At 44.9% G+C, this 27,861-nt stretch overlaps 3 protein-coding genes across 6 annotated transcripts; 1 reads left to right on the top strand and 2 right to left on the bottom strand.

The window, feature by feature from the left end:
• Window positions 1-1,122: 1,122 nt before the first annotated feature.
• On the bottom strand, window positions 1,123-10,590 carry LOC119210449 (DENN domain-containing protein 2A-like). The gene is made up of 20 exons (XM_037460471.2): window positions 10,222-10,590; window positions 9,281-9,352; window positions 7,497-8,564; window positions 7,250-7,344; window positions 6,713-6,807; window positions 6,409-6,618; window positions 6,083-6,176; window positions 5,951-6,001; window positions 5,643-5,848; window positions 5,042-5,151; window positions 4,727-4,796; window positions 4,274-4,351; window positions 4,044-4,184; window positions 3,633-3,781; window positions 2,880-3,057; window positions 2,716-2,757; window positions 2,470-2,578; window positions 2,103-2,372; window positions 1,933-2,019; window positions 1,123-1,828 (listed from the first exon to the last, which is right to left on the bottom strand). Exons 2-20 carry the CDS (start codon window positions 9,337-9,339, stop codon window positions 1,797-1,799), a joined length of 3,144 nt encoding a protein of 1,047 aa, XP_037316368.2. The 5' UTR covers window positions 9,340-9,352; window positions 10,222-10,590; the 3' UTR covers window positions 1,123-1,796.
• A 745-nt stretch (window positions 10,591-11,335) lies between these two features.
• Window positions 11,336-18,966, top strand: slc37a3 (solute carrier family 37 member 3). 3 transcript variants are annotated; one of them, XM_037460472.2, is made up of 14 exons: window positions 11,336-11,454; window positions 12,902-13,127; window positions 14,223-14,331; window positions 14,431-14,523; window positions 14,610-14,693; window positions 14,911-15,056; window positions 15,412-15,508; window positions 15,586-15,670; window positions 15,823-16,034; window positions 16,134-16,275; window positions 16,431-16,532; window positions 16,654-16,853; window positions 17,128-17,193; window positions 17,434-18,966. In XM_037460472.2, the coding sequence occupies exons 2-14, from the start codon at window positions 13,051-13,053 to the stop codon at window positions 17,524-17,526; spliced, it is 1,506 nt and encodes a 501-aa protein (XP_037316369.2). In that variant the 5' UTR covers window positions 11,336-11,454; window positions 12,902-13,050; the 3' UTR covers window positions 17,527-18,966. The 3 variants fall into 3 exon arrangements, with proteins under 3 accessions (XP_037316369.2, XP_037316370.2, XP_062416286.1); XM_037460473.2 differs by lacking the exon at window positions 12,902-13,127 and having other exon boundaries at window positions 11,344-11,454; XM_062560302.1 differs by lacking the exon at window positions 11,336-11,454 and having other exon boundaries at window positions 13,071-13,163.
• A 75-nt stretch (window positions 18,967-19,041) lies between these two features.
• cdkn1d (cyclin-dependent kinase inhibitor 1D) lies at window positions 19,042-24,738 on the bottom strand. Of its 2 annotated transcripts, none has more exons than XM_037460475.2 (3): window positions 24,645-24,738; window positions 21,678-22,147; window positions 19,042-21,579 (listed from the first exon to the last, which is right to left on the bottom strand). In XM_037460475.2, the coding sequence occupies exons 2-3, from the start codon at window positions 22,141-22,143 to the stop codon at window positions 21,521-21,523; spliced, it is 525 nt and encodes a 174-aa protein (XP_037316372.2). In that variant the 5' UTR covers window positions 22,144-22,147; window positions 24,645-24,738; the 3' UTR covers window positions 19,042-21,520. The 2 variants fall into 2 exon arrangements, with proteins under 2 accessions (XP_037316372.2, XP_037316371.2); XM_037460474.2 differs by lacking the exon at window positions 24,645-24,738 and adding an exon at window positions 24,124-24,628.
• Between the last annotated feature and the right edge of the window lie 3,123 nt (window positions 24,739-27,861).

The raw sequence follows: 27,861 nt of genomic DNA, 5'->3' as shown, positions 1-27,861 counted from the left end.
TGACAATTCGGGTTCGCCGTTCACGCATCTGCACACAAACACTCGGCGAGGACCTGAGTGCAAGAGCAAACATTCTGGCAGCAGTCAGTGCTCTTCGCTCAACACGTCTATCCATCTTCCCGAGGCGCCTCCTATCCCACCACACCGCAGCTCTCCCACCTTGGGAGCCAGATAGGAAGCTGCGGTATGGTTTTCCCATTTGTTACTCTGTGACGGCTTGTGATTTAGAACAGTGGTTCCCCAACGTTCTTTTGTCCGATGTACCCTGACGGGCCTGAGAGACGAGCTCAGCATGTTGTTGTGTTCATTTGGATTGATTTCACACTGGACGTTATATCAAACTATATATCTTGTAACAGTAGTTATGGCTACAATGTTTATTTGAATTTCTACTATTATCCAAATAACATGACCTAAATATTAAATTCTTCTTAAATTCTTCAACCATTTCTTTTGCTGTTATTAATAACCAATGACGTTTACTATTGCATTTAGTAATTACTCTTTTGTCATCTTTCCTCATACCTGTAGCACTACTCATCAATCTGGATCCTGAGTACTTAAGATAATGCACAGACTTTGCTATGATGCTCCACAATGTTTCAGTGGACTCAGCAGCCACTGCAGAAGGGCCTCTGCGTGGTCATCATTGTGGGTAATATTATAAGCGTGTATCTTTTTGACATATTTTGTACTCGCTGTGCATCTGTGCATCAACATCTGTGTCAGCAGCTGTGTGTGTGTGTGTGTGTGTGAACTTGCCACTAGCAAGGTGACAGGTTAGGTTGCTGTGTAAGGCCTTGGGGCCCCTTGGCCTTGCTCGGCAGTCAGAAACTGAGCACACTGGCCCTCAGACAATACGCTGCTACGCTCCGCTCTGCACCTGGGTTCTGTTTTCATGCTGACCAAGTTGTGCTTTCCTCTTCGTGGGCTAAAGATCTGCCTTGTTTCCATGAGTCAGACTGAAATAGTAAAGCTGCCACCAACTCTGAACCGAGGCCCTGTGTAGTGAAAAGGCCAAATAACTTGGAGCACACAAACACAGGGAATGGTTAGCCAACGGGTAGTGTGCAGATTCACTGAGTAAAACCGGCAAGCTGAGCAAACACAATTTCCTTGTCGTTTATTTTGAGCTCATCATTTTCCAGTGTGTAAAAATAAATATGTTGTGCACAGTCATTAGTATGGTCATACCATCAATTTACCTGACCATTTACAATCCACAAACTGGAGGGGAGGTGGGGGAATAGATTTACAAAGTTTACAATAAAGACATTGAAACTCTACTGTATGTATGTAATGCATTGATTATATTTGTTTCAATGGGGGGGAAACACAACAACATTAAGACGGTATCTTAAGTTCAAATTCAAAACCCCAAACAGAAAATATTTATGTTGTCACTGTTTTGATATTTAAAGAAAAAAAACATTGAAGACCAGCAAAGCATTTTCTGGTCACTGAAAGATCATCTAACCATAGAAAATAAACTACTGCCCCCTTGTGGACTTTTAGAGTTCGGTGGTGTGAACTTTCAGGTGACAATACAGTGAAAGCTTGACTGACAGCTATACTTTCTCCTCTTCTTACTCAGCCGGATTTCCCTTTATGGGATTTGCTACTTCCTCACTGTGTCCATCATGAGCCAAGAGGAGAGGCGTGAACGAGCATATGTGAAAAATAACCCTCCAATGATCATTTCTTTTGTTTGACTTCTGCAGTCCGGGAAATCTTTCCTCGTTTCGGTGCTTCTTCTCTTTTGTTTGCGTCTCCTTCCTGTGCGTTTCATGACGGCATTATTTCTTGGAAAGAAATTTCATTTTGTTTCCTAGAGCAAAAGAAAAGAAACAAGAGCAATTTGAGGTGAGACTGAGCCCACGGCGAATGGTTTCGACCGTTTGTTTCACTATGACAGCTCAGAAACCAACTTACCCAAGCCTTTGAGAAACCGGTTAACCCTCCGGTGTTCATTCTCGTGCATGGAGTCTAGGTATTCCTGAACCCTCACCTCAAACAGTCCTGATGAGGGAGAAAGAATCGTGAATGACTGGATCAGCTCTCGGCGGCGCGCCCCCTGTTGTTTTTTCGCAGCCGCTTGTCACCTCTTAGTGCCTGCCGGTGAAGCTCTCTCTCCTGGATGAACCAGCCGAACATCTGGGTCTCCATGAAGACCTCCAGGAAGCGACGCACGGTCTTGGACAGGATCGCCTTACGGAAACCCTCTCGCAGGAAGGAGCAGGAGACCGTGGAGGAGGAAGAGGACGAGTAGCCATCTTCCCGTTCCCCTGTGATGAAGAGTGGATAGTGGCCTACCAGCTCCACGAAGAAACGCACAAAGGCCTCAGACACAACGGTGCTAAGGTGGCCCGGATCTGTAGAGAAGAAGTAAAACAGCGTGACGTGGGCTTGCTTGCTGAATGAAATTGCTTTCATGGCTAGTTTCTAGTTTCAGTCCTCGTTGTGTCTCACCACCGGGTGTGTCTCCTCCTCTCTCGTGAGCCAGCTCTCTTCTCCTCTCCAGAACCGTCTCCAGGGCGGATTGGAGCTTAGAGGGCAGGATGGAGTCCTCATCGTCCAACTATATGAGAAAAACAGCAAAGGGCCCATTCGGAAGTGTAAAGTATGAAATTATTTGTTCCACATTCATAGCAATCATGCAGAGCATACTGATATAGTATATGTATATATATATATACGATGCAACATGTGACCTACTTGTCTGAGAAATCGACTGTTTCCAAGATCCACGACCAGAACCTGCGCACAGAAAGCTCTAATTACCGTTTGCTGCATTAATGTATCGATGTGAAACATCTGTTGCGCATCACGCATGACATGATGAATTTCTCTGCATGACTGTGAAACAGTGTCTCCCTCACCTCCTCCAGGGGCAGCTCAGTGAGCTGCGGCAGGGAGCTGGACAGCAGGCCGACGAGGAACGGGGTGGGGGTGCAGACAATGTCGAGCATGGCCGAGGGCAGCACGGGGATGTAGGTGTGCTGCCACACAAAGGGGTAGAGCAGGGCCACGACGGCGTGGCAGCACTGGGAGAGAGTGCTGCAAGGACACACTCAAGGGTAAGGAATGGAGGGAAATCCGACAATATCAAAGGATACATCAAGTTAATAATACTCATTGTCACCGCACTAGAGAGATCTGGTTTGAGATACAGTCGAATATTCCCTAAGGTAACATTTCCCAGAGAAGAAAGCAAAGCTACATACGTCTTTCATTTACGTCACACAACTTCACATTCCTTAACTGTGACCGCTCTCTCTCTCTCTCTCTCTCTCTGTGTGTGACTCCCACTGGCTTCTCGCCTGCAGAACAAACAATCTGGCCCCAGCACAACAACAATGCAACAGACTGGCCCTCAAAATATCTCTCTGGCATGTCCCCTGAATAAAACTGGGGCTGCCTTGAAAACTCCAGAACGAGGGTCCGGACCACCCATGTTTCTTCTCACTTCACAATGAAAACATCCCTTGAGCTCAAATTTAACATTTACCAACTGCATAATTACATAAAGGGTTGGAAAAAGGATGTTCAGCGCCGCCTGATATTTTAAGATCCATAACACGGGCTGTTGTGTAATCCTACAGGATTCAATCGCTCCAGCGGAAGGGACCAACCTGAGCTTGTCAGCGGTGAAGATGACCCGCCGCTCCAGCAGCAGCGACCCCAACACCCGGAGGAGCAGGCGCAGACTCAGACAGGAGAACAGACACTCAAAGTCCACGTGCTCCAGGCGGGAGTCAGTGGGCCGACAGAGCTCCATCACCTAGGGTTAAAACAGATAAATACAATACTGCAAGGTCGTAACCATTTAAAGACATACTTTATCATGTGATCAAGTGAAATGTGTTTTTGTATTACTATTGTTAGAACATGCCAGACATGCATCACACTCCATCCATCAAATGATCTTTTTTTCCCCTCCCATTTAAGGTTAATGAGAGAAATGGACGAGGGTAGGCTAACTTGACATGACTTCTCCGGAAACAGTTCAAAAGGGTTCATTTCAATATTTCAGTGTCAGTCACCTCCGTGCCTGAGCCAGGGAGGAACGTTTTGATGGTGATGGTTCTGCCCGGAGCTGGGAACTGAGCCTCCATGATGGCTCTCATAAAAGGCTGCACAAGGGCTGGAGACAAAGCCCTCCGCCTCTCCACCTCATCCAGCACCTACCAACACACGCGCGCAAATACATTCTCCTCCATTACTTCTATCTTCTCAACAATATTATGATAGGGAACCAGTGGGAGGGGTTTACCTTGGAGAACAGGTTGAAACAGCCCAGGTGACTGACGATACAGTAGACTTCTGGTAGACGTTTTCCTTTCCCGCTGGGCTGAAATGAGAGGGAGGGTGTATAATAGCTGCTGATTCTCTGTGAAAAAGAGGATTAACAACTAAAAATGTTGCTGGAAGATAATGCAATTTTCCCTTTTTTTCCACTTCTTTCATGTGACAGAGGCCACATACATTTTTAAAATGTCAACTTATTACTTTACTTGTCAACAGCACTGAAACCCACATATACTGTAAAAACAAACAGACAGAAACGTGCACACTCACACACTTCCTCCTAGAATCCCAGATGGACTATTTTCCCACAGCCACACTGACTATTTTGGCATGGTTATTTACTCAGCCGTCATTGTGGTATTTAGCCACTTCCTGTTCAGTAGCTGTGCAGTTATTTATTCAATTTATTTCTATTTACCAGTAATCGCCGGCAGTATCCGAACCTCCTGCTCCCATCTTCTCCAGTCAAAACAAAGGAGAACATCTCACTATGAGGGGTGACCCACAACAGACACATATAAACATGTCATTAGTATTTTTTTGATTGTTTATTTGAGAAACATACATAACGACGAAATGGACTCTGTCCAGTCCAGCAGCCATATAATAACATAAAACACAGTAAAGGTGCTACAATATTGAGTTGCTGACATGTTTTTTTTAACCATTAAATGATCTTAAATGTATAGTAACATAATAAACAGCCTTATTGAGGTAACGTTTACACTCCCACCTTGGGTAGTTCTCCACCGGCTTCCAATCTTTTGCATCAGGGAAGCAGAAGTGAGGAATGATCCTCAGCTGATCCTCCGTCTCTCTCATGAACTTGAAGCTTCGCTCCAGCTGTAAGAGGAACAAAAGGTGTGCGTTTGTTTTTGTTGCTTTTGTGCATTTTCTTTAGCTTTAGTTCCATACTTATTATTATTCCATAAATACTTATCCATCATCAACAGCAATGCATGTTATTATCAATAGATTCAAGTTTACATTTTTGAATGAGGGTTTTTTGTATTGAAAGAACATTGTCTGGTTGAATTTAGATCAATTACCGTATTTTGACTTATTCTAATTGTTCACCATTGTCTGGCTGAGTCTGGCTGATTTGTTTTTTTTTAGGCATTAGGTCACAAAGGTCAAAGGAGGATTTTGGATTATTTGTATCACACAAGAAAAAGATGTTTAAACAATTGTCAAAATCAATGCAGCACAATTTTTTGTCCGAGTCTGGATCCTGAAATTCCCGAGTAGAGCTGAGGGTTACATGACGAGTTACTAAATGTGTCAAACCTGTGGTTTGCCCGTGGAAAAACAACATAGCGAGTAAACATTCTGACCTTTGGGGGAAACTGCTGCGTGACCTCCGGCAAATAGTGCGCGCCAGCCTTCGACTTCTGCAGTGACACGACTAGAAAATACTCAAAGAGGCGACGCTGGTGGCGCTCCAGCTCCAGAGAGATGTTTCTGGGGTTGGCTCCGTTGTAGTGGGCCTGGTTAGGTTGGCTCAGTACGGACTTGACCGACGCGAGGCGCCGACGATGAGCTGGAGGAGGGGAAGGCAAGGTGCAGCGTGGTTATGAATTGGAGATGGCAGAACTGAGAGCTTGAAAGGTTCGGGCAAAAATAAATGATCTGCGTGAACTACCTTTTGCTCTTTCTTCAACTTCACTCTCAGAGTCACTGTTCTCATCCGTAACTGCGAACAAAAATCACGTCTCTTGAAGACTCCACATTTACTCTATAGGCCTCAGTAAAAGTGTCATTTCAGCATCGCTACCTCTCCCTGAGCTTGTCTCGGCGTAATGATACATCCTACGGAGACGTTTCTTCCCGATCCGAGCCTCAAAGATGCTGTTGATTCTCAGTACAACCTGTTGGGAAAAAGCTCTGGATCACTGTGACAAACAGCTTCAGTACCTCTTTTATCAATGATGAGAACAGAACACCAATCCATAACAATGTGGCACCTAAAGTGGGATCTGCTAGCCACACGATTCAGATTAATGCCGAATCGCTACAAATAATTGGGCAAGGATTAGAGTTGTTGAATAAAAAGTCTACTCTCGTTCAGGGAATCTGGATAAAAAGCTCTCGAACACACACCGTTGGTATCCTACGGCAGGTGCGGCTGTAAGGATCTCCGTGCCCCAAGGAAGCGTGTTCAGGCAGAGTGGGAGTGGACGGAGGGCTAAGCTGGGGTGGAGATGAAACGCCCCCGCTGCTGGTGCTGTGAGGAGACTGGTTCGTTCTCCGCAGGTCCAGCAGCTTGAAGCTTCTGCCTGAATTCTGCCTGAAGAAGCCGGGCCTCAAGCCCTACAGGCAGAGGGCAAGGGGTGCAGTTTAATGGTCGTTTGGAAAATATGTGGTGTCACTGCAAAGTATTTTGCTTGGCTTGTGTTGTAGGAACCTTGGTGGTGTCGGCGCCAGGAGAGGAGGGCAAAGACTGCTGGGAGCATTGACTCTCCAACTCTATGTCCTCATATGGGTTCTCTTTGGACAAGTCTGGAGGGAAAACAAAGATGGAAATGTGTTCTCAGGGTTCAAATGAAATGATTATTATTGACAGCAGCTGCCTGAGGAAATATCCAATTTCTACATAATTTAATTGAATTTTCTGCAGAATAGTCATAATGGAGTGGGACAACATGAAAAACCTTTTATCCATGTGGTAGTGCGTTTTACAGCTAAATATAAAATAAAAATATAGTATAGAATTTGGCAAAACCCCTTTTTGTGGCTGATATCTTTGAGTTTACAGTTTTCGAGAGACGGTTAGCTTAGCTTAGCACACCGATTAAAAACCTGGCTTTGCCCCCCCTAGGAGATCTCCAGGGAAGCACTGCGCCCAGCAAAACAAAGAACCGAAGCGCAGCTGCCTGTTTCACGTCTTCATGCAAAGCTACTCTCCTCATCTTAGAGAGGAAGTCAAATGTCTTTGGCTGACCTGGGATGTCTTCATAGTGATGGTCCTGAGACAGGGAGCGAGGGGGGAGCAGGCTAGTTGACCCTGTGAGCTCTTCAAACTCAAAGGGTTTCCTGCTATGGTGAGCAGAAAAGTGCAATAAAATCATTTATTTGTTCAGTTATTTGATTTTTCTGTTACTACAGCCACACAATGATATTTCGCGTTTAATGTTGGCCTCGCTCTGGCTAGTATATGACCCACAAATTGCATTTTTGCTCCTGTGTACCTGCTGTCTCTGACTCTCTCTCCCCTGGGTCTCCCGTAGACTCCAGATGGGGGTTTTGAGGAAGTCTTCGTGGAGACGGAGGGCAGAGGGGGCAGGTTCCTCTGCTCCCTCCCCTTACCCTGACTCTTCCCGATGGTGGCGCTGGCTGGATGCTCGAAGGTACGTCGGGGTTTGGGCACCGGGTTGATGGGGGGAGCCCCAGGCTCTGTGTACACATTCTCCTGTTGCTGCTTCCCCCTCGCTGCACTCGTCTGACTCGCCTGTTTGTCCTTGCTCGGTGGACTGAAGTAGTTTCCGAGCTCAGGAGGGGTTTTCCCGTGGTTCTCCCCCATGGCCTCCAGGTTTTTGAAAAGGGTGAACACGGACCTCGTCTCCTTGCTGGTTTGTTCTGCTGTTCTCCTTTCACTGCTTTTCCACAACGTGCCCACTGGCTGCTGCGCCGCTGCCGGGGGCGAACAAGGCCTCGAACCAACAAGCTTTCCTCCGTTCTCTTTCTCGCCATCTTGCTTCTCTGTGTGGACAACAATACCACCCTCCTCCCCATTGTGATTTCCACTGGGCTTGCTGCTCTTGAGCGTCCCTCTTTGCTGTTTCCCGGTATCAACGGGTGAACAGGGTCTTGAATCCCCAAGATTACCCACGTTCTCTTTACCGGGGTTTCCCTTTTCCGTATGAGCGACTCTCCAGCAACTCTCTGCACTGGGTCCATCGGAGGTTTTACTGTTTTTAGTGATGGATTCTGTCTTTTTTATGCTGGCGCACTGGCCCAAAGAGGTAATGGGTGAATGCGTGGGTTCCTTCCCCTCCCACAGGGAAATCTTATCCTTGATGTTGCCTCCATTGGATTTGGGCAACTTGTTGCTCACCGCGAGGGTGTTTTCACTGCTGTGGGGGTCAAAGCTCGGCCTCCTGTGAGCCATCATGGGGGATTCTCCCCACTGGTTGCACAGGTTGTCTAATTGGGTGAAGGGTTTTTTTGGTGAGCCCTCTCTTCTTTTCCCAGCGCTCTTGTTTTCTCCTGAAGAGATATGTGAATCACTTCTCTGCTGAGCAAAACGCTTATTTACCCTAAATAAACAAAACAAAACAAAATTAGCATGAATCCAAATATACACAAACAAACCAAATTGTATTATAGGTTCTTTAGTAAGACCATTGATAATAATCAGTATCACTACATTTACTACACAGTGGCCAACTCCTACCAAGCTTTTCCTGTGAGGTCAACTTCGTCATCTGTGAACCCGTGAACCTCTTTATATTTGTTATTTATAAGAACCTTAAAGGGACGTGTGTTATTAGCCGCCAATGCCGTGATGCATTGCAGTGGACAATTGTGCAATTATCTAAGCATATTGTGGTTGGTCTTATTTTGAAGAAATGTAATAATATGCTAACGAAGGCCTAAGTTCTTGACCGCTGCCAGAGTTTCCCAGACTTCACATGCAGTCGCTGAGACCGCCAGTCAGCGGACGCTTTGTCTTTTTCTGGCAACAGTGGGAAAATTCTGCCTGAGAGTGCACGCCCGAGGACAAGGCTATGACCGAGCATCTTCTTCTCATCAGCCTCGCTAAATAAACACATTCTTGGAGCGGGGCCCATTTCATCAAACTGTTACGTTTTAATAAATAAACAAGAGGAAATGGGAAAGACCTTTTCTGACATCCCTTAACGGATTGTAATGAATAAAAGGCAACTTGGACTAGCTTTACTTATTCCTCGCGAGCAGAATTTGTGAAGAAACCTCCCACGGGGGGACAACGGGGTATGATTCTCATACAGACCTGTTGACGGTGGAGTAGATGCAGTCCGGCGTGATTGTCATTCTCTTAATGTCCGCCATGATCACTGTAGAACTGGGAGAGAGAGATAGAGAGGAGAGCATCTTAAGCTAAACATTAACATTTTTAATTGGCATCCTGGCAAGTTTGGCCCCAACTGACAACTGCCCTCTCGCTTTTTTTAATCTAAGACTGAATAAATCTGCATACAACTTTCTTTTTCGCTCTATGTGAACATGAAGGTTAAGATCCTTTGTAGGATTTTAGACAGTATGGCCGTCCTTCACAGCTGGTAATGTATAGTCATCCAAGGCCAGCTGGGCAGACTCACAGAATAACATGACAGGCCTGTGCGACTCTCTCTAGCAGTCCATCACAAGCACCAACATTTCAATAGTCATTAGGGAACTCATGCCGGATCGAATCACTCTTCTCTGCCTTTTCTTTCCTCTAGTGCTCATTATTCTCCTCAAAGGAGTACAACCTCTGCACTGCTCTGCCGTCCACTTCTTGACTCTCATACTCTCACATCTCCCGGGCCAATGTCTCCAAGTTCAGTGGCTTCCCAGATAGTACTTGGTCATTTCCCAGCAATGATGTATTTGTTGAGTCGATATGTCAAATGCCAGTTTGTGTATGAAGACCTTAAAGACGTTGGCTGTGGCAGATTAGCCGGGAAACAGATTCAGCTACAGTGTGATAAAGACAGCAAGCTATCCACAGCTGCGTTATGAATTAAGTGGCTGCAGCATAGATGACCTCTCAGAGAAGTTTTTTTTGTCTTCTACTCTGACATTCAAGACTAAGTATAACATATTTGATACATTTCAATTCAGACAAAAACCCCATTAATCTCATAACAATGAGGGGAAATATTAGCCAACCAAGCCTTTGGAAAGCCCATTAATTTTGCCTATTAAACACAAAATCATACTGCGTCTTACCTTCTTCTGTCGTAAGGTTTCCATATATTCTTTAATGAAAGGGGAGCATAACGCAACCGATGCTGCTGTAACAGTGTCCATTGGTATAACCTCCAAAAAACCAACAGTCTGCATGGAGTTTTCTAATTGAGTGAGAATAGAGACTGTACGCTTCTCTCCCTGTCCCTCTCTCTCCCTCTTTCTCTCTCTCTCTCTCTCTCTCTCTCTCTCCCTCCCCCAATCTCTCTCTCTCTGCTCTGATATTACAAACAAGGAATGTAGGATGACTGATGAAACTACTTTAACTTCCTAATATTTCGTACAAGCTGCAGGGAAATGAATGACCCGCGGGACTTGTATTGTAGCCTATTAAATTTCTTCCCTCCAAATCTGAGGTCCGATGGAATTCACATCACAACTGCTTCTGAGTCACATTTGCTCATGCAGCTGTAGCCCACCCTTATTGCCCCCGGGTGTCTATTCCTTTAAGAATATATTTATGAGATATGGGATTTGCAAACTGCAAGCGGAAAAAGAAAATACACGGGAATTTTACTTTAAAAGCGAATCATAGTACCAGGGAAGTGTTTTGACAGTAGTGATATAAATAAACTATCAATAGGTACAACGAGATAGAGGAAGTATGTACTTAATATTTCACATAGTTTATTTAAAGCAACCATACTGCAGGTGTATGCAGCACAGAACTTCCCTACACAGAGTATAATTTCAATAAATAAACATTTGGAAGCTTGAATGATTGAATAGTGCTCTAGATATTATTTGATACCTTGAAATACTAGTAAATGGATCATAAAATGTCCACACACAGCTTCTACATATACATTTAGCGATTCAAACTAATACAAAACCATGTTAAAGCCTTACCGGAGTGACTTCTATGCTGGATTCTTGTGGATGTGTCAGGCAGTGAACCGCGCAGATATCGGTGGAGCAGTTTAAACTATTTATAAATCAACCTACGGCCGATGATAGGCCGACTCCGCCCAACAAGTGGCACAGCGACAGGTGAAAGCTCAACAGCTGTCCCGCGGGCTCCTCGTACCTGTCGTTCCACTCCCGTCCTGCTGGAGGCAGCAAAGCGGCGCTGCGCGGCGCGACCTCCGTGACGCTGCGAAAAGAAGAAGAAGAAGAAGAAGAAGAGGAGGAGGAGGAGGAAGAAGAAGGAGACGCGACTAAACGCAAAGTAAACACACGGAGGACCCGCCAGGTGACGTTCACATGAGCCGAAAGGTGAGAGAGCCTTTTATTTTACATTTGTGGGTGAAGGGTTTGAAGATGTAACTGCCACTGAGCAAGTGGATAAACGGACACTGGTCCGTGGGAGTGTGAGAGGAGGTTTGCTCCCACGTGAACAACAAAGGATGACTAAGCCTCCACGAAGAATTGTAAACCGTGTGTTTGAACACAAAAGTCCTGAACTAAGACCCAATCTAGGATCACATCTGTCGCTGAACGTTACCTGGCGGGTTTAAATGATAACGAACAAAAGAACTGCTATGTACCTGAGTACGTGACACGTTTGCCTTCAGGGCTTTCTCCCAGAACGGCTTCGTTTAAAGACAAAAAAAATAATGTTTATACCCACATAAACCCAACTAACGTTAAATAGGTTTGGTGTCTTTCAGACACATTTTCTGTCAAGGAAAAGTTGAGTGATCCGTGCCGTAGGTGTTAGTGAAGCTATGTTCCAGCTGCTACTTGACTGCAGCTCTCATTCCTCCCAGATGGCATCTCAGGTGCATTGTTATTTCAGATTCTTGCCGGACCTGTTGGTGAGACAAGCACCTGCTGAGATAAAGAAGCCTGCCTTTACCGGCGTATTTAAACTGATAAGAACTGTTGAATCACGCCTTCACAAGTGAGAGGATCTGATAAATGTATTTTTAAATATTTTGAGAGCTTATTTATTTTTTCTAACTTTTACAGAGGAAAGAATTGACTAATCTTAGGGTGCATTTTTCTGATGTGAGTACTTTTATATAATTATAAAGTTTTACTGATTATACTAGCACACCTTCACTCAAGAAGCATTAACAGTGCTGGATCTGTCCCGCTGAAGGGGCTTTACTTACTCAAAGGACACATTTACTACACATGCGCGGATTTCATGAGGGGGGAGTTTATCAACAAAATGAAAGCGAGGCGATTGACTTTCATAGAAGTATTTATTTGTTGAGGGGGTGGGGGGGGGCAGCGCTGGTATTGGATCAGTATCGTCAGATACTCCCAAGTCGAGTCCTGCGTAAACAACGCGAGGCAAAGCGGTAATGGTTTCAGAGGCAGTCAGCACACACTGGGCTCATTGATACCTGGGAGGGGGGGGGGGGGGGGGGTGGGGAGGCACTGCACAACCCAGCAGTCGCACCAGATGAGTCTACTTAACGACGGCCTTCCACCCGTCTAAAGGGGACACGTCCTTTCTACAAGCGGGTGTTGTCCAAGAGGGGTTTAATCGGGTAGAATAATAGGTACAATCTTGGGTGAAAGCTGCACTCGTAAACATTTGGGAACTACATAAAACCACCACCACCACAAAACTTTGATTTTGATTTGGTACATAAACAATGTGGGGTTTTGTGCCCTCACTTATTCATAAAAAGTATTCATACGTCTATATGGTTAGTGCTGTATGGCCGTCCAACTTTCCGATCCCTTCTTTTCTTTGTTGTTCCCCTAGAGATGTGCTTGTCCCATCTGACATAGTGGGACACTATAGCTGGACCCCACCCTAGTCCTCTTGGTGTCCCGCCCCCCCACTGTGCCCCCACCTGAAGACTTCCCCTCTCGTCCTCCACCTCCTCTTCCCCCTCTCCGGCCGCCCCTGTGATGCCTCCCTCGTGCTGTGGCTACCTGTCACAGTACACTCATCATCATCTGGTTGTCTTCCTGCTCACCTTCTTTAGGTAACCTAGGTCATCTTAGAGGTCTTCCTCAAACCTGTAGGTATTACTTTATAGACGACCCTTTGATACCAGACCTGTTCTCGTAGTAACTGGAGACCCGTTCCTTTGACTTTCTGTAAAGCTTGCTTTTGTTTTTGAAGTGTTTGTTGCTTTTATTTCATATATTGTGGCGATAGTGGCCCATGGGCTAGTGTGATGCGGTGGGACCCACAAGGTTGGTGGTTCGAATCCCGGCAGCCCCATGTGCCATGTCAAAGTGTCCCTGAGCAAGACACCTAACCCCTATTTGCTCCCCAGGAAAAATGTAACGCATGGGTTATAATGCAATGTCGCTTTGGATAAAAGTGTCAGCTAAATGACATGTAATGTAATGTAATATTCATCGGAAGGAGAAGTAACAAAGAATTCCAACCATTTTTTGGGGTAGTTTTGTTGATTAAGAAAATGATAAATGTTCAGAAACACACTGAGTGAACATGGCCAAGAATTTGATGAGATTTCTAATACACTAGGTTTAGATTTTAAATGTCTCAAGGCGCAGGGAAATAATTTGTAATATTTTCTCAGAGTTGGAGAGGGGGGGGGGGGCACATGGATTTTCATAAATGATTCAGAGGTGACGTGTTTGGATAGCTCATTGTCTCCTGGTACAAACCCTGTAAAAGGAAATGTCTATTGCTAAGTTAAACAGAAGAATACACTTCTTTATCAGCTACTAAATGTCATGTGTAGTTTATCTGTACATACAGCCGACGTGGTATCACAACATGTCCAGTAACGTAACAGCTGAGCATTTGGCTGCTCAGATTGAATCTAGGGCTCCAACCACTTCCTGTTTTACAGATAAAGATGTAGCTTTGCAATGTTTTTTTTCTAAATTCTTCTTTCTTCAACTGCTCTTCTGGAATGTGACCTGAGTAGATAGTTTCTTTAAAAAGCCTTGTTCTTTTTTTCTGGTGCTCCCCTCCAGCGTTCGTATGACCGTTGACCTGCACTTTCTACATGGATAGTTTAGATAAATGTTTATCTCACCCCTGTTGCCTCTGCTTGCTGAATACAACTGTATCCGTCCCCCGTCCCCCCCTTCCTCCCCAGCTACGTGTTGCTGCACGCCTCCAGGAAGACGTTCAGCAATGTTAAAGTGAGCATCTCGGCCCAGTGGACGCCGTCTTTCCAGAATGGCAGCGCATTCTCCCCCGGAGAGGTACAGAACGCCGCAACGTTTGAACCCCCAACGCGGATCAACCCACCTCTTAACTATCTGTGTTTTTTGTTTTTTTGTTTGTCTCTTGACTGCGCGCAGACATGGGACGACAATTGCATGTTTTCAGATGAAAGGAACGCCACTCTGTTCTTGGGAGCCCTGGACTCTATCTTCCTCTTCTCCTACGCATTGGTGAGTGCGCTCGGCAGGGCCCTCTGTGTCAGTCGTCCAACCCGTTTGTCACGTGCGTCTCCTCACGCCGTGTCCTTCCCACACAGGGTCTGTATTTGAGCGGTGTGGTTGGGGACCGATTTAACCTGCGCTACGTGCTCTGCTTCGGCCTGTGTGGCTCTGCCGTGGTGGTGAGTATACGTAGACCTGGTGTGAGAGCGTTTATACAAAGGGCCAAGTTGTGCATTCTGCATGCTGTTGATGGACACTTTCTGATCGGAAAATATCGAAAAAGCCTTTATCATTCAATCCCACTACACTTAATTTGTGTAACATTCTGTATTATCTACTGTATTCGTATAATAATAATAATAATAATAGGGAATCCAAATGTCGCTGCGTTTGCAGGAGTTTATGTTTGGCACTCTCACCGAATGGCTGCACATCTACAACGTCTATGTGTACTGCACCCTGTGGGTGGTGAACGGCCTGCTGCAGTCGGCGGTCTGGCCCTCCGTCGTGGCCGTCATGGGCAACTGGTTCGGCAAGCAGGGGTGAGCGACACTGTCTGTTCTGTTTTTACAGAACGACGTACACTCGGCCAAGAACGAGTTAGCCGAGTTTGGTGTGTGTGTGTGTGTGTGTAAGGTGGAGCTTTGTGATACTTTCACCCTCCCCACATGCAGGAAAACACGAGCTCACACACTCACAGTGACGTCCATTCACTGGTGCTGCTGCCAGAACATTGACGCTATTTAGACTACATTTCATTCCCTTCAGCAGTAGCACCTGTGGACATACTTTGCTGAAGAAGAAAAAACCTCACGTCACCAAGCCGCCTGAAGTTGCTTGGAAAGTTTATTGATAATTGAAGTAACGGTTTTGTTTTTCCGTGGTGCTGTCTTCCAGCCGTGGCTTTGTGTTTGGCTTGTGGAGTGCTTGTGCCTCCGTGGGAAACATCCTGGGTGCCTTCCTGGCTTCTAGCGTGCTCAAGTATGGATATGAGGTAAGAAACACACACGTGTTTTCATGCATTTGCTATTACATTCTCAGCGGCTTGTGACCGTCTGTTGCTGTGTGCAGTACGCCTTCCTTGTGACGTCAGTGATCCAGTTTGCCGGTGGGGTGGTCGTGTTCTTTGGCCTGCTCACCTCTCCAAAAGAAATCGGTAAAGACCATATTTGGGGAAAATGAAGTGTTTTCATTTGTTGCTTTTAAATTGAAACTCTCAACCCCCTGAAACGCTTCATTGCCTGAACTGATTGAATCTCTATTACTGTGGGGGGGGTTTGTGTGTGTGTGTGTGTGTGTGTGTGTCAGGTCTGAGCTCCGAGTCAGAGACCGGACTGAGTGCCGTGGAGACGGACTCAGACAGCCACAGGCCTTTGATGAGTGACGAGGAGAAGGAGGAGGAGGAGGAGGAGGAGGAGGGCGGCGGCGACGATGAGGTGGAGGTGGAGGACGAACCTCTACCCGCGACTCCCCGAGCCATCACCTTCTGCCAGGCCTTCTGTCTGCCCGGGGTGCTACCTGTGAGTGCGCCACCCCAACAAGTCGAGGCACATTCATTCAAACACATGGCGTATATAATGATATAACACATGCTGACTCTGTGCCCATTGCTGCTGCAGTATTCCCTGGCGTATGCATGTCTGAAGCTGGTCAACTACTCCTTCTTCTTCTGGCTTCCTTTCTACCTGAGCAACAACTTTGGCTGGAAGGAAGCTGAGGCTGACCGCCTGTCTGTGTGGTACGACGTTGGAGGAATTCTCGGCGAGTGGCTGACTCATTAATGCATTCTCTTCCTTTATCTTATTATGACCTCAATGCAATGGGAGTTTTTTTTAGCCGTGTTTGTAATTTTACAGGTCAACTTTTCCTTCTCTGAATCCTTTTTTCTCAATGCGCCGCTCTTCTCTTTGTGCCAGGGGGGACAGTTCAGGGTTTGATCTCTGACCTCATGGGAAAGAGAGCCCCGGTGTTGGCCATTAGCCTGGCGCTGGCGATGGGAGCCCTGGTGGGATACAGCAGTGAGTCCCGACTTTAAAATGAGTCTATGAATCAATCATTTATCAAATGCATACTATATAAGGAGGGTGAAAGTCATTGTGGGCCACAGTAATATTTTCTCTCTCTCCTATCTCTTCTCAGATTCGCCTAATGACCAGGTGATAAACGCAGCGCTGTTAGCTGCCACGGGCTTCTTCATCGGCGGTCCATCTAATATGATCAGCTCGGCCATATCCGCCGACCTCGGGAGACAGGAGGCTCTGAGGGGCAGTCAGCAGGCACTGGCTACTGTCACCGGCATAGTGGATGGAACTGGAAGTATAGGAGCTGCTTTTGGACAGGTGAGCAAGAATACAGACGCTTCACTTGGAAAAATAATGCACACAAAAGATGGTTTGGGATGGATCTCCCCAGTTCAAATCTGTAGTTACTTTGAGCAGTGGCATCACTGCGTTATGACATTTCAAGTTAAATTGTCTGGAATAAGAGTAACTATGAGAGCACCGCAGTAGGTTTTCTTAATAGGGTTTAAGCTTTGACAACACTCGGCTGTGGATTAATTCACCCTGCAGATCACCACTTGACGTCCGCATTTATATTGCTGTCGTCCTCTAGTACCTGGTGTCCCTAATTGAAAGCAAACTGGGCTGGATGTGTGTCTTCTACTTCTTCATCGTCATGGTAAGAAACGTAACCCCTTCTTGAAATATCGCTCTAATGTACCGAGGCGACTGAACACTGACATAAAACTAGATATTGCAATTATTTCCCACGTTTACTGAGTTAAATCTTTTACCCTGCTTATTACTACCGAATATTCAATAACCCTTTAGATAACAGTTTACTTTGCTACCTTATTTGTGCATGGTATTGGGTCACATTAGCGTAACTTGGCTCTGTGTGTGTGTTTCTGTGCTCCAGACAGGGGGCAGCATTCTGTTCATCTCTCCGTTGCTGTTCAAAGAGGTGCGAGCCATGTGGAGAGACCGACAGGCCCTGCAACGCCAGCTGTGAGAGCGTCCAACATCTGCAAACGGCTGCTTTTAGGTGTGTTTTCTAATGTTGGAATGATTGGTGGGACGCTGCTTCTCACTGCCACAAGAGTCCCGGAGTTATGGAGACACCACTTTGATTCCCACCACCGCCGATGTGAGCGGAGCGTCTCTAAGCACAACGCGGTCCTATCCACTTACGAAAAGCCTAAAAATGTAAGTGCACGCTTCTTTTAGTGGGACATAGAGGTTGTGTTGAAGTGCCTGATTTGAAAATGGGCTTTTAAAGGGAGCTGTCCAGTCTGTGAATTCAAGCCTTGTGGGGCCATCACGGAATGTACTACTGTATATATTTTATGATTTTAAATGGATGTAAAAACCTTTTTGAAAATGTAAAGTGGGCCAAGTTGAATGAAGTTTTGCCTTTTTTTTTTTTTTTTTTTAAATCACGGGTTCTTAACTTAAAGATCAGACACTCTGGGTCTGGATCGCCTAAAGAATGTGAATAATAATTATATTGCAGAAATGTGTTGTAGATATGTATAATAATTGTGTTGCTTGTGGTGCAGATAATGAACCTTGCACTGTAGTGTGGTAATAGGGCAAAGTCTTGATGATTTAAGTGAGCCACTCACATCTTAGCTGGGTTTCTGGGCAACTTTCTTATCCCAGAAACTTCATTTTCATTTTCTTTACCGTTTTGCACAGTCAGGGTTGGAAGCTATACAGGGAATCGGTTCTCTTGATTATGTCAAAGAGGGGTGTGTGTGTGTGTGTGTGTGTGTGTGTGTGTGTGTGTGTGTGTGTGTGTGTGTGTGTGTGTGTGTGTGTGTGTGTGTGTGTGTGTGTGTGTGTGTGTGTGTGTGTGTGTGTGTGTGTGTGTGTGTGTGTGGTCAAAAGCGATCGCTGCGAAAACCGTCACACAAACACCAGAGGAAACCCGTAGAGAAAAATCCACCATTGTCTTATTTCACACATTAGGTTTAGTGTCACTTCCCTATTGCACATTAAAGTGTAAAATGTATACTGACATTTTGGAACTGACATGATTTGCCGGTTTGTAGCAGAAGCTGCACATTTGCACGTTGTTGGGGGGGATTTTCACTGTGAATCTGTTTTTGAACAGATTTGTTAAATTTGTGAGGCCATTGAAGGTTAAAAAGAAAGTAGTTTTATAATTTCCAAACTTGTCATTGGTGTATAAAAAATAAGTTTAACAGCAGCCATTAGTAAGTTTATGTTTAGACTGCTTGTCTACTGATCTGGGCATTTGTGATTCCTCATCTGTTATGAGGCTGTTAAGGAGCTGAAAAGCCAAAACTGGACCTCTGATGTCTCTGAACTTGCCAAATGTAAAAGAATACCAATTGAAATATATATTGAATTTGTAACACTTTCTCGTGCATCTCTTATTTTTATTCATGCTTACTTTAAGTTTGCAGATTTTCCTTTTTAAATAAATCCAAATTACATTTCGACCACTGATCAAGCTTAATGTTTCAAACTCTCTGCTTCTTAGTAAGTCTAGAGACAATGCTTTGTAGTTTGTAACAGTCTTCATTTATTTTATTATTCAACAATAAGGAGAAATCAACGATACGAAAGGCAACAGCGTACCGAACACCCAGAAATATATTTTCTTTACAAATATGATTCTCATCCCAAACATATCCACTTTTTACATGTTACAAGGATACATAAACCAGCATTAAATTATAATTATTACAAATGTTGTACAATTATCATCCATTTATGCAGATACAAAGTTACAATAAAAATACGCTACACTTCAATATAGCTGCGACAGGTGATTTAAGAAAGCACGTTTTGCTCAGTGGATCAATCTTCATTTTTATTTTATTTTTAGCTTTCCTTGATTTATTTTTATTCCACCTGTCTGACTTTGGGATGAAGACAATTTAATCAAGTGAAGGAGAAGATTACAATAAAAACAAGTTCTCTTGTCAACAATGTTTGAAGTAGTGCAAAGATATATTTTGGGAAAAAACACAATTAGTAGTTGTACCAAAAAAACATAAGGGCTTTAAAAGGATTTCACCTCAGGACAAATGATACAATTTCAAAATAAGTTAAAATAGACTAAGTTCCATCTGAGAAGACCTTTACACATTGACCAAAAGAAATGTAATTCCCCTAAAAAAAAGCCATGTTTGCTACAAACTATCACCTTGTTGAGCTTTGAAAGAAAAACATGATTATGAAAAAACTCCTTTTCTTGCTGATTTTTTGCAGGGCTTGAGACGCTCGGTTTTGCGAAAGAGACGGGCGACATTTTCTGCTAATTGTTCACTTATTAAAGTTTTAACACCTTTCCCTCCCCTGAAACGCTGACTCTTTTACACGATGTGAAACTTGACACTTAGTCCTGAACCGCAACAGTATTTTTACCACAACAAACCCCTCCCCCTCGTTTCTGTCTCTCTTTCACCTTTAAAACACACACGACCCGACCTCCACTGGTGTTGCTGTTTATCATTGGATAAACTTGGATCACTTGAGGTAGTATACTTGTGGATTAATCCAGGTTATGGCTCTTCTTTCATTCTTATCCAAATTAGAATGACTGCAGGTGGAGAATAGACGTGGGTACATCCTATTTGACAGCCTCAAACTGGAAGTTGGACAGTTGTGGCATGATGTGTGTGATTTATTGGCACGGCGATCTCTTTTTGGTTCAACAGAGTTTTGCCACAACTGCTGCAATCTGTAGTAAACCTCGAGATAAAAACCAAAACACATTCATACAAACTATGTGATTTTTTATATATATATATATATCAATATATATATATATATATAAAAACCCACACTTGCATGTGTATGGAGACAGAAACGGGGAACATTTGTCTCAAAGAACAAAACAATTTAAAAGACCAAAAGTGGAACCAGGAGGACAAGATTCCTTTGAGCTGCAAAACAGTGATAAAACACTTCAGTCCTTTCATGGAAGAAAATAAAATGCGTTTTTAGCACCCAAGAGGTGGACGTCACATGAAGACTGGACAAATGCTACATTATTACAAGGGTAAAGCCGACAAAACATACAACTAAATAAGGTATGTTCCAGTCTGTTGCCCAAAAATATATCAATTTTTACATCTTTAATGCAAATAATGCATTGCACAAAGAGAATATGATTTACAGTTTAACTATTTTTTGTTAATGTGTTCACTATATGTTGCCAATATGTTTAAGTGGAGTGTAAATGACCTATTATGACTATGACTATGACTGTCTAGTCAGGTTTCCACACACAAATCATCTTACCTTGTGTTACGCATTGATATGACAAGGATCTGGTATCGGGAGTAACAAACATAAAGTCTCAAAGTGAAGTGAAGCCACCGTTGGACAGATACGACTGCATGACCTCATCGGTGAAACGCCACCTTTTGACCTTTGCCCCAGGGCTAATCACATGCACGCTGCCAGATTCTGGGTCCTGGGTGAGATTTTGACCCCTGGCTTGACTCGTGCTATCCGAGCACCGAGGGTGCGACTAAAGGCGAAGTGTGACGCGAGGCTAGAAATAGTAACTCATCTAATCCAAACCTCTTGGGACTTTTAGCAAACGGCAGAGGAGACACACCACACAAAAAAAAAAAAAGAAAAACGTGGGGGAAGAAAATTAACTTCTTCAAACTAGAGCCTGGTTTCTGTTATTAAGAGTACATACAAAACAATTTCACAGTATAGTCAAAGCTGAGGAAAACTGGATGTTTAACAACTAGAATTTCTTACAATTCTCAACAAAAACCGTTGCTTAAGACTGAGCTGGATTTACTAGGAAAAATGGTGGTTTCCTTAGCTTGTAGCTCGTGCTGAATGAGCTTGTGGACAGTCACTTACAAGTTGCTACATATACATATATGTATATAGATATATATATATATACATACATGTATGTATACGGTATGATACATGTCCGTGTGAGGCGACAGGTAGAGCGGATGACGACCCCCGAGGGGTCCTCCGCTGCGTCTAGTGGTGCTTTTCTACTGCCAAGACGACGCCTTGTAAAGCAGCAGCTTCCGCTTCTTCACCTTGAAGAAATCTGCAGAGGGAAAGACGTCCCGAATCGCGATTAGACCCAAAGAAAAACTAACAAGAAAAACCGCCCTGTAGAAAGTCTTTTCCGTGTGTGTTACGTACCTGTGATGGCCGACTGTTTGCGGTTTACGTCCCGTTGGATCCGGTAGTGCCCCCGGGTGGTCACCTCCAGGTACTCGTCCCCGGACCCGGACGAGCTGCTGTGCCCGGGGGAGGAGCCCTCGCCCCCGGACAAAGACGGCGTTGGACGCGGCGCTGGCCTGACCGTGCAGGTGTGGTAAAACGCCGGCACGTCCTGTCTACGTAGCTCCTCCCACACGACGTTGGGGCCCTCTCCCGGCACCTCCCTCTGGAAGTCAAAGTTCCAGCGCCTTTTGGCCGCCTCCGCGTTCGTGCCGAGCAGCCGCCGGAAGTCCTGCTGCAGCTGCTGGTGGTCCACGGACCCGAAGAGGTTCCTCCTCGGCGGCCCCGCCTTCGATTTCAAATCTTCGATGCCTCCCGGGTGCGAGAGCTCCGGGTGAGAGGTCGTGGCCGCCGCTGGTGATGATGATGGAGAGGCCTTCGCCATTTCCCTGTCAGTGACCAAACGGAGTGTGAAAGGGAAGTCTGGGGTTTGAGTGTCAGGCCTGCTGAAGCCTGACAGTATCTGCCCTCTCGGGCGCCTTTTTTGTGTTTCATTTGATGAAATGCACGTGTGTCCCAACGGCAGAAGGTAACCGACACCAAATAAACCGACCCTCCCAAATGTCAGACCCGACTCTCCACCTGCTGCGGTGTCTGCGAGTCAAAGATCGCCAGGCTCAGGTCGGCGGGTCACAGAGGTAAAAGAGGCCCCTCGGGGGCCTCCTGTGAGGAATGTTTCCTCATGTAGCCACACGTAATTAGAGCAGCACTGTTGAATTCTGAGATTGATTTAACTCCCCTGGTAATTGAGCATCGACTGCGCTTCTCCAGCTTCATTGAATCCCATTGTGCAGGAGCCCGAGCGGAGATGCAGTTTTAAACTCAACCCCTACTCCCCTACTTCCTTTATCAGCTGCATGTGTGTGTATGAAGTAAAAGAAGGTGGGATGGGCAGTAACTACTACACAGCTGACATGCGTTTAGTTCTGGTGCCGATACTAGTCAAGGTCTTTTTTCTTAATCCTAAACACTTAGTTAAAACAGGTGGATATTCTTGAACTAAATCTAAAACTGTTGATTTAATAAGAGTTGCTGGTGCTGGTTTATCCACCCAATCTACATTGTTTATTTTTTTAGTCCTCGCTGCCCCCCCCTCAAGGCAATTTTGACTAGTTTGAGGCAACAGGATGAACTGCACATTTGTGCGGTGGTGTAATTTGTTGACACACTCAAGTGGTTCTAAAGGGTTGTAAAGGGGCCTTGTGTCCAAACGCATTACATATTCTTCATTACATTGTGCATATTATATCTATAAATGTGCACTGTGGACAAAGGGTGTGGGAAGCTGAGAAGGGGGCCCCAAAGTGGGCGATTCCAGCCTTGCCCCAGAAAAAACCCCTCCAGTTCAGAAATACTTTACAAAACCTCCGATAATTACACAACAAAATATTAACGGATACGGGGACGTCTGTTAGACTTTTGGAGAGGACAACATGTCCCATCAGCCCAAGATCTGCTTGTAGACACAAAAACACCAAACACCCGCAGAGGGGAAGGGGGGGGAGAGAGAGGAGGGGGGGGGGGGAATCGTTGCGCAATTATTTGACATCTACTGTGTAGCAGAGAAAACTAGTCAAATAACTTTTCCAAATAGCCGGTCGTTTTAAGGTGTATGTCGACTTATACACTAGTTTAAATAACAAGGGCGTATAAGTAGACGTGAACGTGAAAACGCAAACACTTTTTCCTAAGTACCAAAATGTTCTTTCAACACGCAAAGAACTAGTTTCCACTTTGTTTACCATTGAATGGGTATTAAAAAACGAGTGGATTTCCGCACCGAGTGAAAGTTGTTTGCGTGTAAAACGCAGTGGGCGCGGCGTGCACGTCGGGTTGCTGCGGTCGGTGAACTCACTTCGCAGCGAAAACAGCCGAGAAAACCTACAACATCTCACCGGATACCCCGTGAGAAATGACTCCACTTATACATTGAAACCAGCTCGTCTGCAGCCGCAGCCAATTGAACTAAAACGGCACCCAAAAAGTGAATTTAAATGCTGCGCGAAGTGCGAAGAAACACCGAGTGACGCAGTTAAGATTCACTGCGGATGGGAGTCAACGAGGCGCGACGCAAACAGTCCGCACCTTGTGAACGCACTCACGTTACACGCACACATACGCACAAAACAGTCACATGGTGAGAATTTGAATATTATGACCAACAACAAAATAAAGTTATGTAAAGTTACATTGGTCCATTTGAATGCCGACCAGAGGTCGATGCAGAAGAAATGCCCACTAAAACTACTACATCAACCCCCCCCCCCACACACAATTATAAAATAAATCAACATAAGAAAGCACGAAAAAAACAAACTATAGTGACAATCCGCGTAAAGAAAACGATGGAAAATGTCCTTCTTACCATCAGTCAACGTATCAACGTTTTTTAAAAGTTTTGAGGTTTTCACGTGTTTCGTCCGTGAACTCCGCGCAGCTCATCCAGTCCGGCGACAATAACTAATAGTAACACGCAGACGGCGTCACGTTGAGATGTTTTCGGTAGCAACTACCCCCGGGCGACTCCTTCTTGTCCCCTTATCTGAAACTTGTTCGTAATGTGCTCAAACAGACAGCGGGGACGTCCTACTCGTGGAGTCGGTCACGTGGTCGCCACCAAAACAAGTCATCGCTGGGGCGCAGCGAGGAGGTAAACACCGCTGCCACGCATTCCTATGACACGTGAACGCAACGTAACAACGGCCCTCGTCCTAAGCGCTGCACGTTTGTGCCGAAAACGTCGCTAAATGCATGAAAACAAAAACATAATGCTGAGTTAATGTTAGTTTATCGCCGGAGGGATTAAAAGTGGGCCAAATGTCTTAGCAATGGCGGCCATTTCCCCTTCACCCTCAAATGTGACACGCATTCTCGTGTAGCGCTTACGTTTTGTTTTGGCAGCCCGTCCTCCTCCTCCTCGAGTCACGTTGTTCTGCTACGTGAGCGGCAAGCGGGAAAGTCTGCTCCTCTTAGACTTCTCCTGTCCTGTTACCACATCCCCATTTGGAAATATGGCCTGGTTTATTCTATGAGAAACACCTAACACCTAAACGCCCTGGATGTTCAGAGGTGAAAAGCAAACTGCTCCTATAACAAAAACAATAAATACATTTACACCTCTTATTTGAAAACTATACTTATTTGATCATTTTTACAGATTCACAAATGAAATAAAATCAGTACATCAATTAATTATTTAAATCTGAGTGAATGTATATATTTTTTTCCCTTCCTTCTGATTAATCTCTCTTGTCCCATGAAAAGATGAAACCTTTCCCTTTTTGACAACACTTTTTTCCCCTCAAAATCCCATTCCCATTCTTGAAGGACACCTGAAAGGCCTAACTGAAAGGCCTTTGCTTATTACGTGGCCCTTTCATACACCTATTATTACCCAAATCTTACTTTCCATAACTATTCCAAAATACTCGCTCTCCAGTGATCCAGTAGAATTCACTTCTGGGCTACGCAAGCCAGGCTCCGGCCCTCACCCGGAAAGGTGATTCCGGGTTGTACACACCCTCAGATGCTATTTTTACACAACGTTTACTCTACGTCTGGATTGCCTCATAATGTTTTCCCCCAGTCGGACGCTGCAAATGTAGGTCAACGTTTCTGCAAACGTTTTATGACATGCACTGCTTTAATAACGCTGAAGCAGAGAGCGGCGTCCGTGGAGCTGTCACTGTTTGTGTGACAACGCTTGACGGAGTGAGGGAGTGATTACCTCACCAACGTGGAATGTCAACAATGTCCTTAAAATACATCATACTAATCGCAAACTTGCACTTATTTGAAACTACAAAACACGTTGTTGGATGCAACACAGAAGATGTAACGACCCATCTTCAGGATGATGTCATTCGTCTGTGCCTTCTTAAACCGTTACAGACCACAAGTGAGAAAAACAATTAAAGATTTTACTATTTAGGTTCAATTAAGAATTGTCCCAACAATACTTGTTTTGGTTGAGGGAAAACATCGTTGTTTGGGGTCAACTGACGTCTTTGCTATGATTCAGGGAACTTTGTCGTCATGGTTATAATAATAAACACTTGGTTAAGGTGAGTTGTGATGTAGGCATCAGAAACAACAAACAAACAGGTGCAGCTCCTGTTAAATTGGATTGGTTGTTGACCATTTATTAATCAGCTTGTTTATTTGTTTATTTACTGGATCCCTATTAGCTGATGCCTTAGCCGCCGCTTATCTTCCTGCAGTCACTGACAACATCACCTTACTGTCCGTCCATTCATTTCAAAATCTAAATCTGAGAAAAATAAGTAACCTTTCCCTCCATTATGATATCTGCACAGACCCTAGATAAAATAAACCATGTGATGACGGTGGTTGGATGAACTGTTCATTCTGCTGGCAAATCTTCAGCACAAACTTGTATTGTTGTCTTGCACGCTGAGTTATTTTAGGTCCCATCATGAAACATAATAGTGAATTAGGGTTGTGTCCCAGTTACCTAATTCCCAACTAATCTGTCAAGAGGCCTTTATACAGTGTCACGTTTGAGGATCCATCAGCGATACAATGAAGCCTCTGGGCATGATACCACTGTTTAGTCATCTCTCTGAATCTACTGTCAGCTCTTTGTTCGGCATAAAATTTCCCAATCCCCTTCTTGTCATCCATAGTGCTGTGTGTGTGCGTGTTTTGTGCCCCCCCCCCCCCCTTCTTCCTCCCCATCCTTAATCCTCTGCTGTATGTTACAGTTTGTGCCCATTGTCCTTCCTCCACGGTCAGTGCCCTTTGAATACATCAGCTCGTTTGTGAAACAAGTCACACAGTTTGATGTGACTCGGGTCAGAAGACAACGTGCTGGGGAGCTGTCGGGGTCTTGTGTTGGCAACAAAAAAAAACAAAAAAATAACCTAAAACACACAGCGCATAACAGAGAGGCCATCAAGGAGCTCACCAGGAGTACGTCCTACAACTGTGAAGCATTGTTTTACAAAAGTATAATTTAATAGGAATCATTGGGAAGGGACTTGTACTGTGATGGTTTTGAGGACATATATAAGACATACAAGATGAGAGAGAATAATATGGAAGGATGCTGCTCACAAAACTAGGGAAAGGTGGATGTAATTAATATGAGGTCACTTTAATAACTGCTTCACAACGTCGCTTAGTATAGTTGGAGAATACGGATACCTCTCTCTTATCTCATCCTCCACTAAACGAAACGAGAACTACTCTCAAACCTCAAAAAGCAAAACATCATTAGTCAGACGCATTGTGTTTATTTTGAGAGAACAATCAGTTTTGTTTCACAACAAAACAATTTTTTCCTAAGCTGCAGGTCAAAGGTCATTGGCTGAACCATAACCCTGAAACCGAGAGCCCGCTGCCAAAGGTACTCTTTAGTGAAACACCGAGAGGACGTTTGGCGGGGTCACGTCTGCAGGAAGTCTCTGTGGTGAATGGGGAACCCGTGGTGGCAGGAGCACAGACCAACAGACCCGAGGAAGTTGTTGGTTAGCAGGTGCAGTCTGGGGGGGGTTTCCGCATCCTACGGCCCTTTTACTTGCGGAAGCAAATACTGAGAAGAGGCTCGCCGCAGACGGTGGATTCTTACGTCAATCGTGGTAATTTACGAGCGAGCAGAATGAGACGAGGCTTTGTCTTGGAAATGTGGTGACGACAGCAAGTAAAAGGCAAAGACAGGAAACGATGTGCACGCATCATTCAGGCTACAGCATCCAGCGGCGCCCAATGACAGGTGATGCAAACGTCCCTTCGATAAGGATAATGTCGGAGTCAAAACAACAACAACCACGGATCCACCGCATTCAAATGACTATGTTTAAATGTGTAACACACCCTATGCTCTCTGAAATATAGTCATTGCAGCGCTATTTAATCAGCAGTTGTCTGCTCTAGTTATTGTTGCACCCTCACAGAGACTTAAAGGCTACGCTGGGAGAGACACAACTTTTTTTGGCTTGTAAAACTAAATCATGGAGCTTTGTGAGAGGGATGGGGGGTGGATGCCCAGAGGAAACAACAAAGTCACACGCACAAAAGGTAAAAATACTCCATCCGTAAGTGGGAGGAGTTTCCACAGGATCATTCGACCATCTGTTGAGGC

Source organism: Pungitius pungitius, chromosome 2, assembly GCF_949316345.1.
Source record: "Pungitius pungitius chromosome 2, fPunPun2.1, whole genome shotgun sequence".
In the NCBI taxonomy this organism is placed as follows: Eukaryota; Metazoa; Chordata; class Actinopteri; order Perciformes; family Gasterosteidae; genus Pungitius; species Pungitius pungitius.
This window is presented reverse-complemented; position numbering and strand designations above follow the sequence as displayed.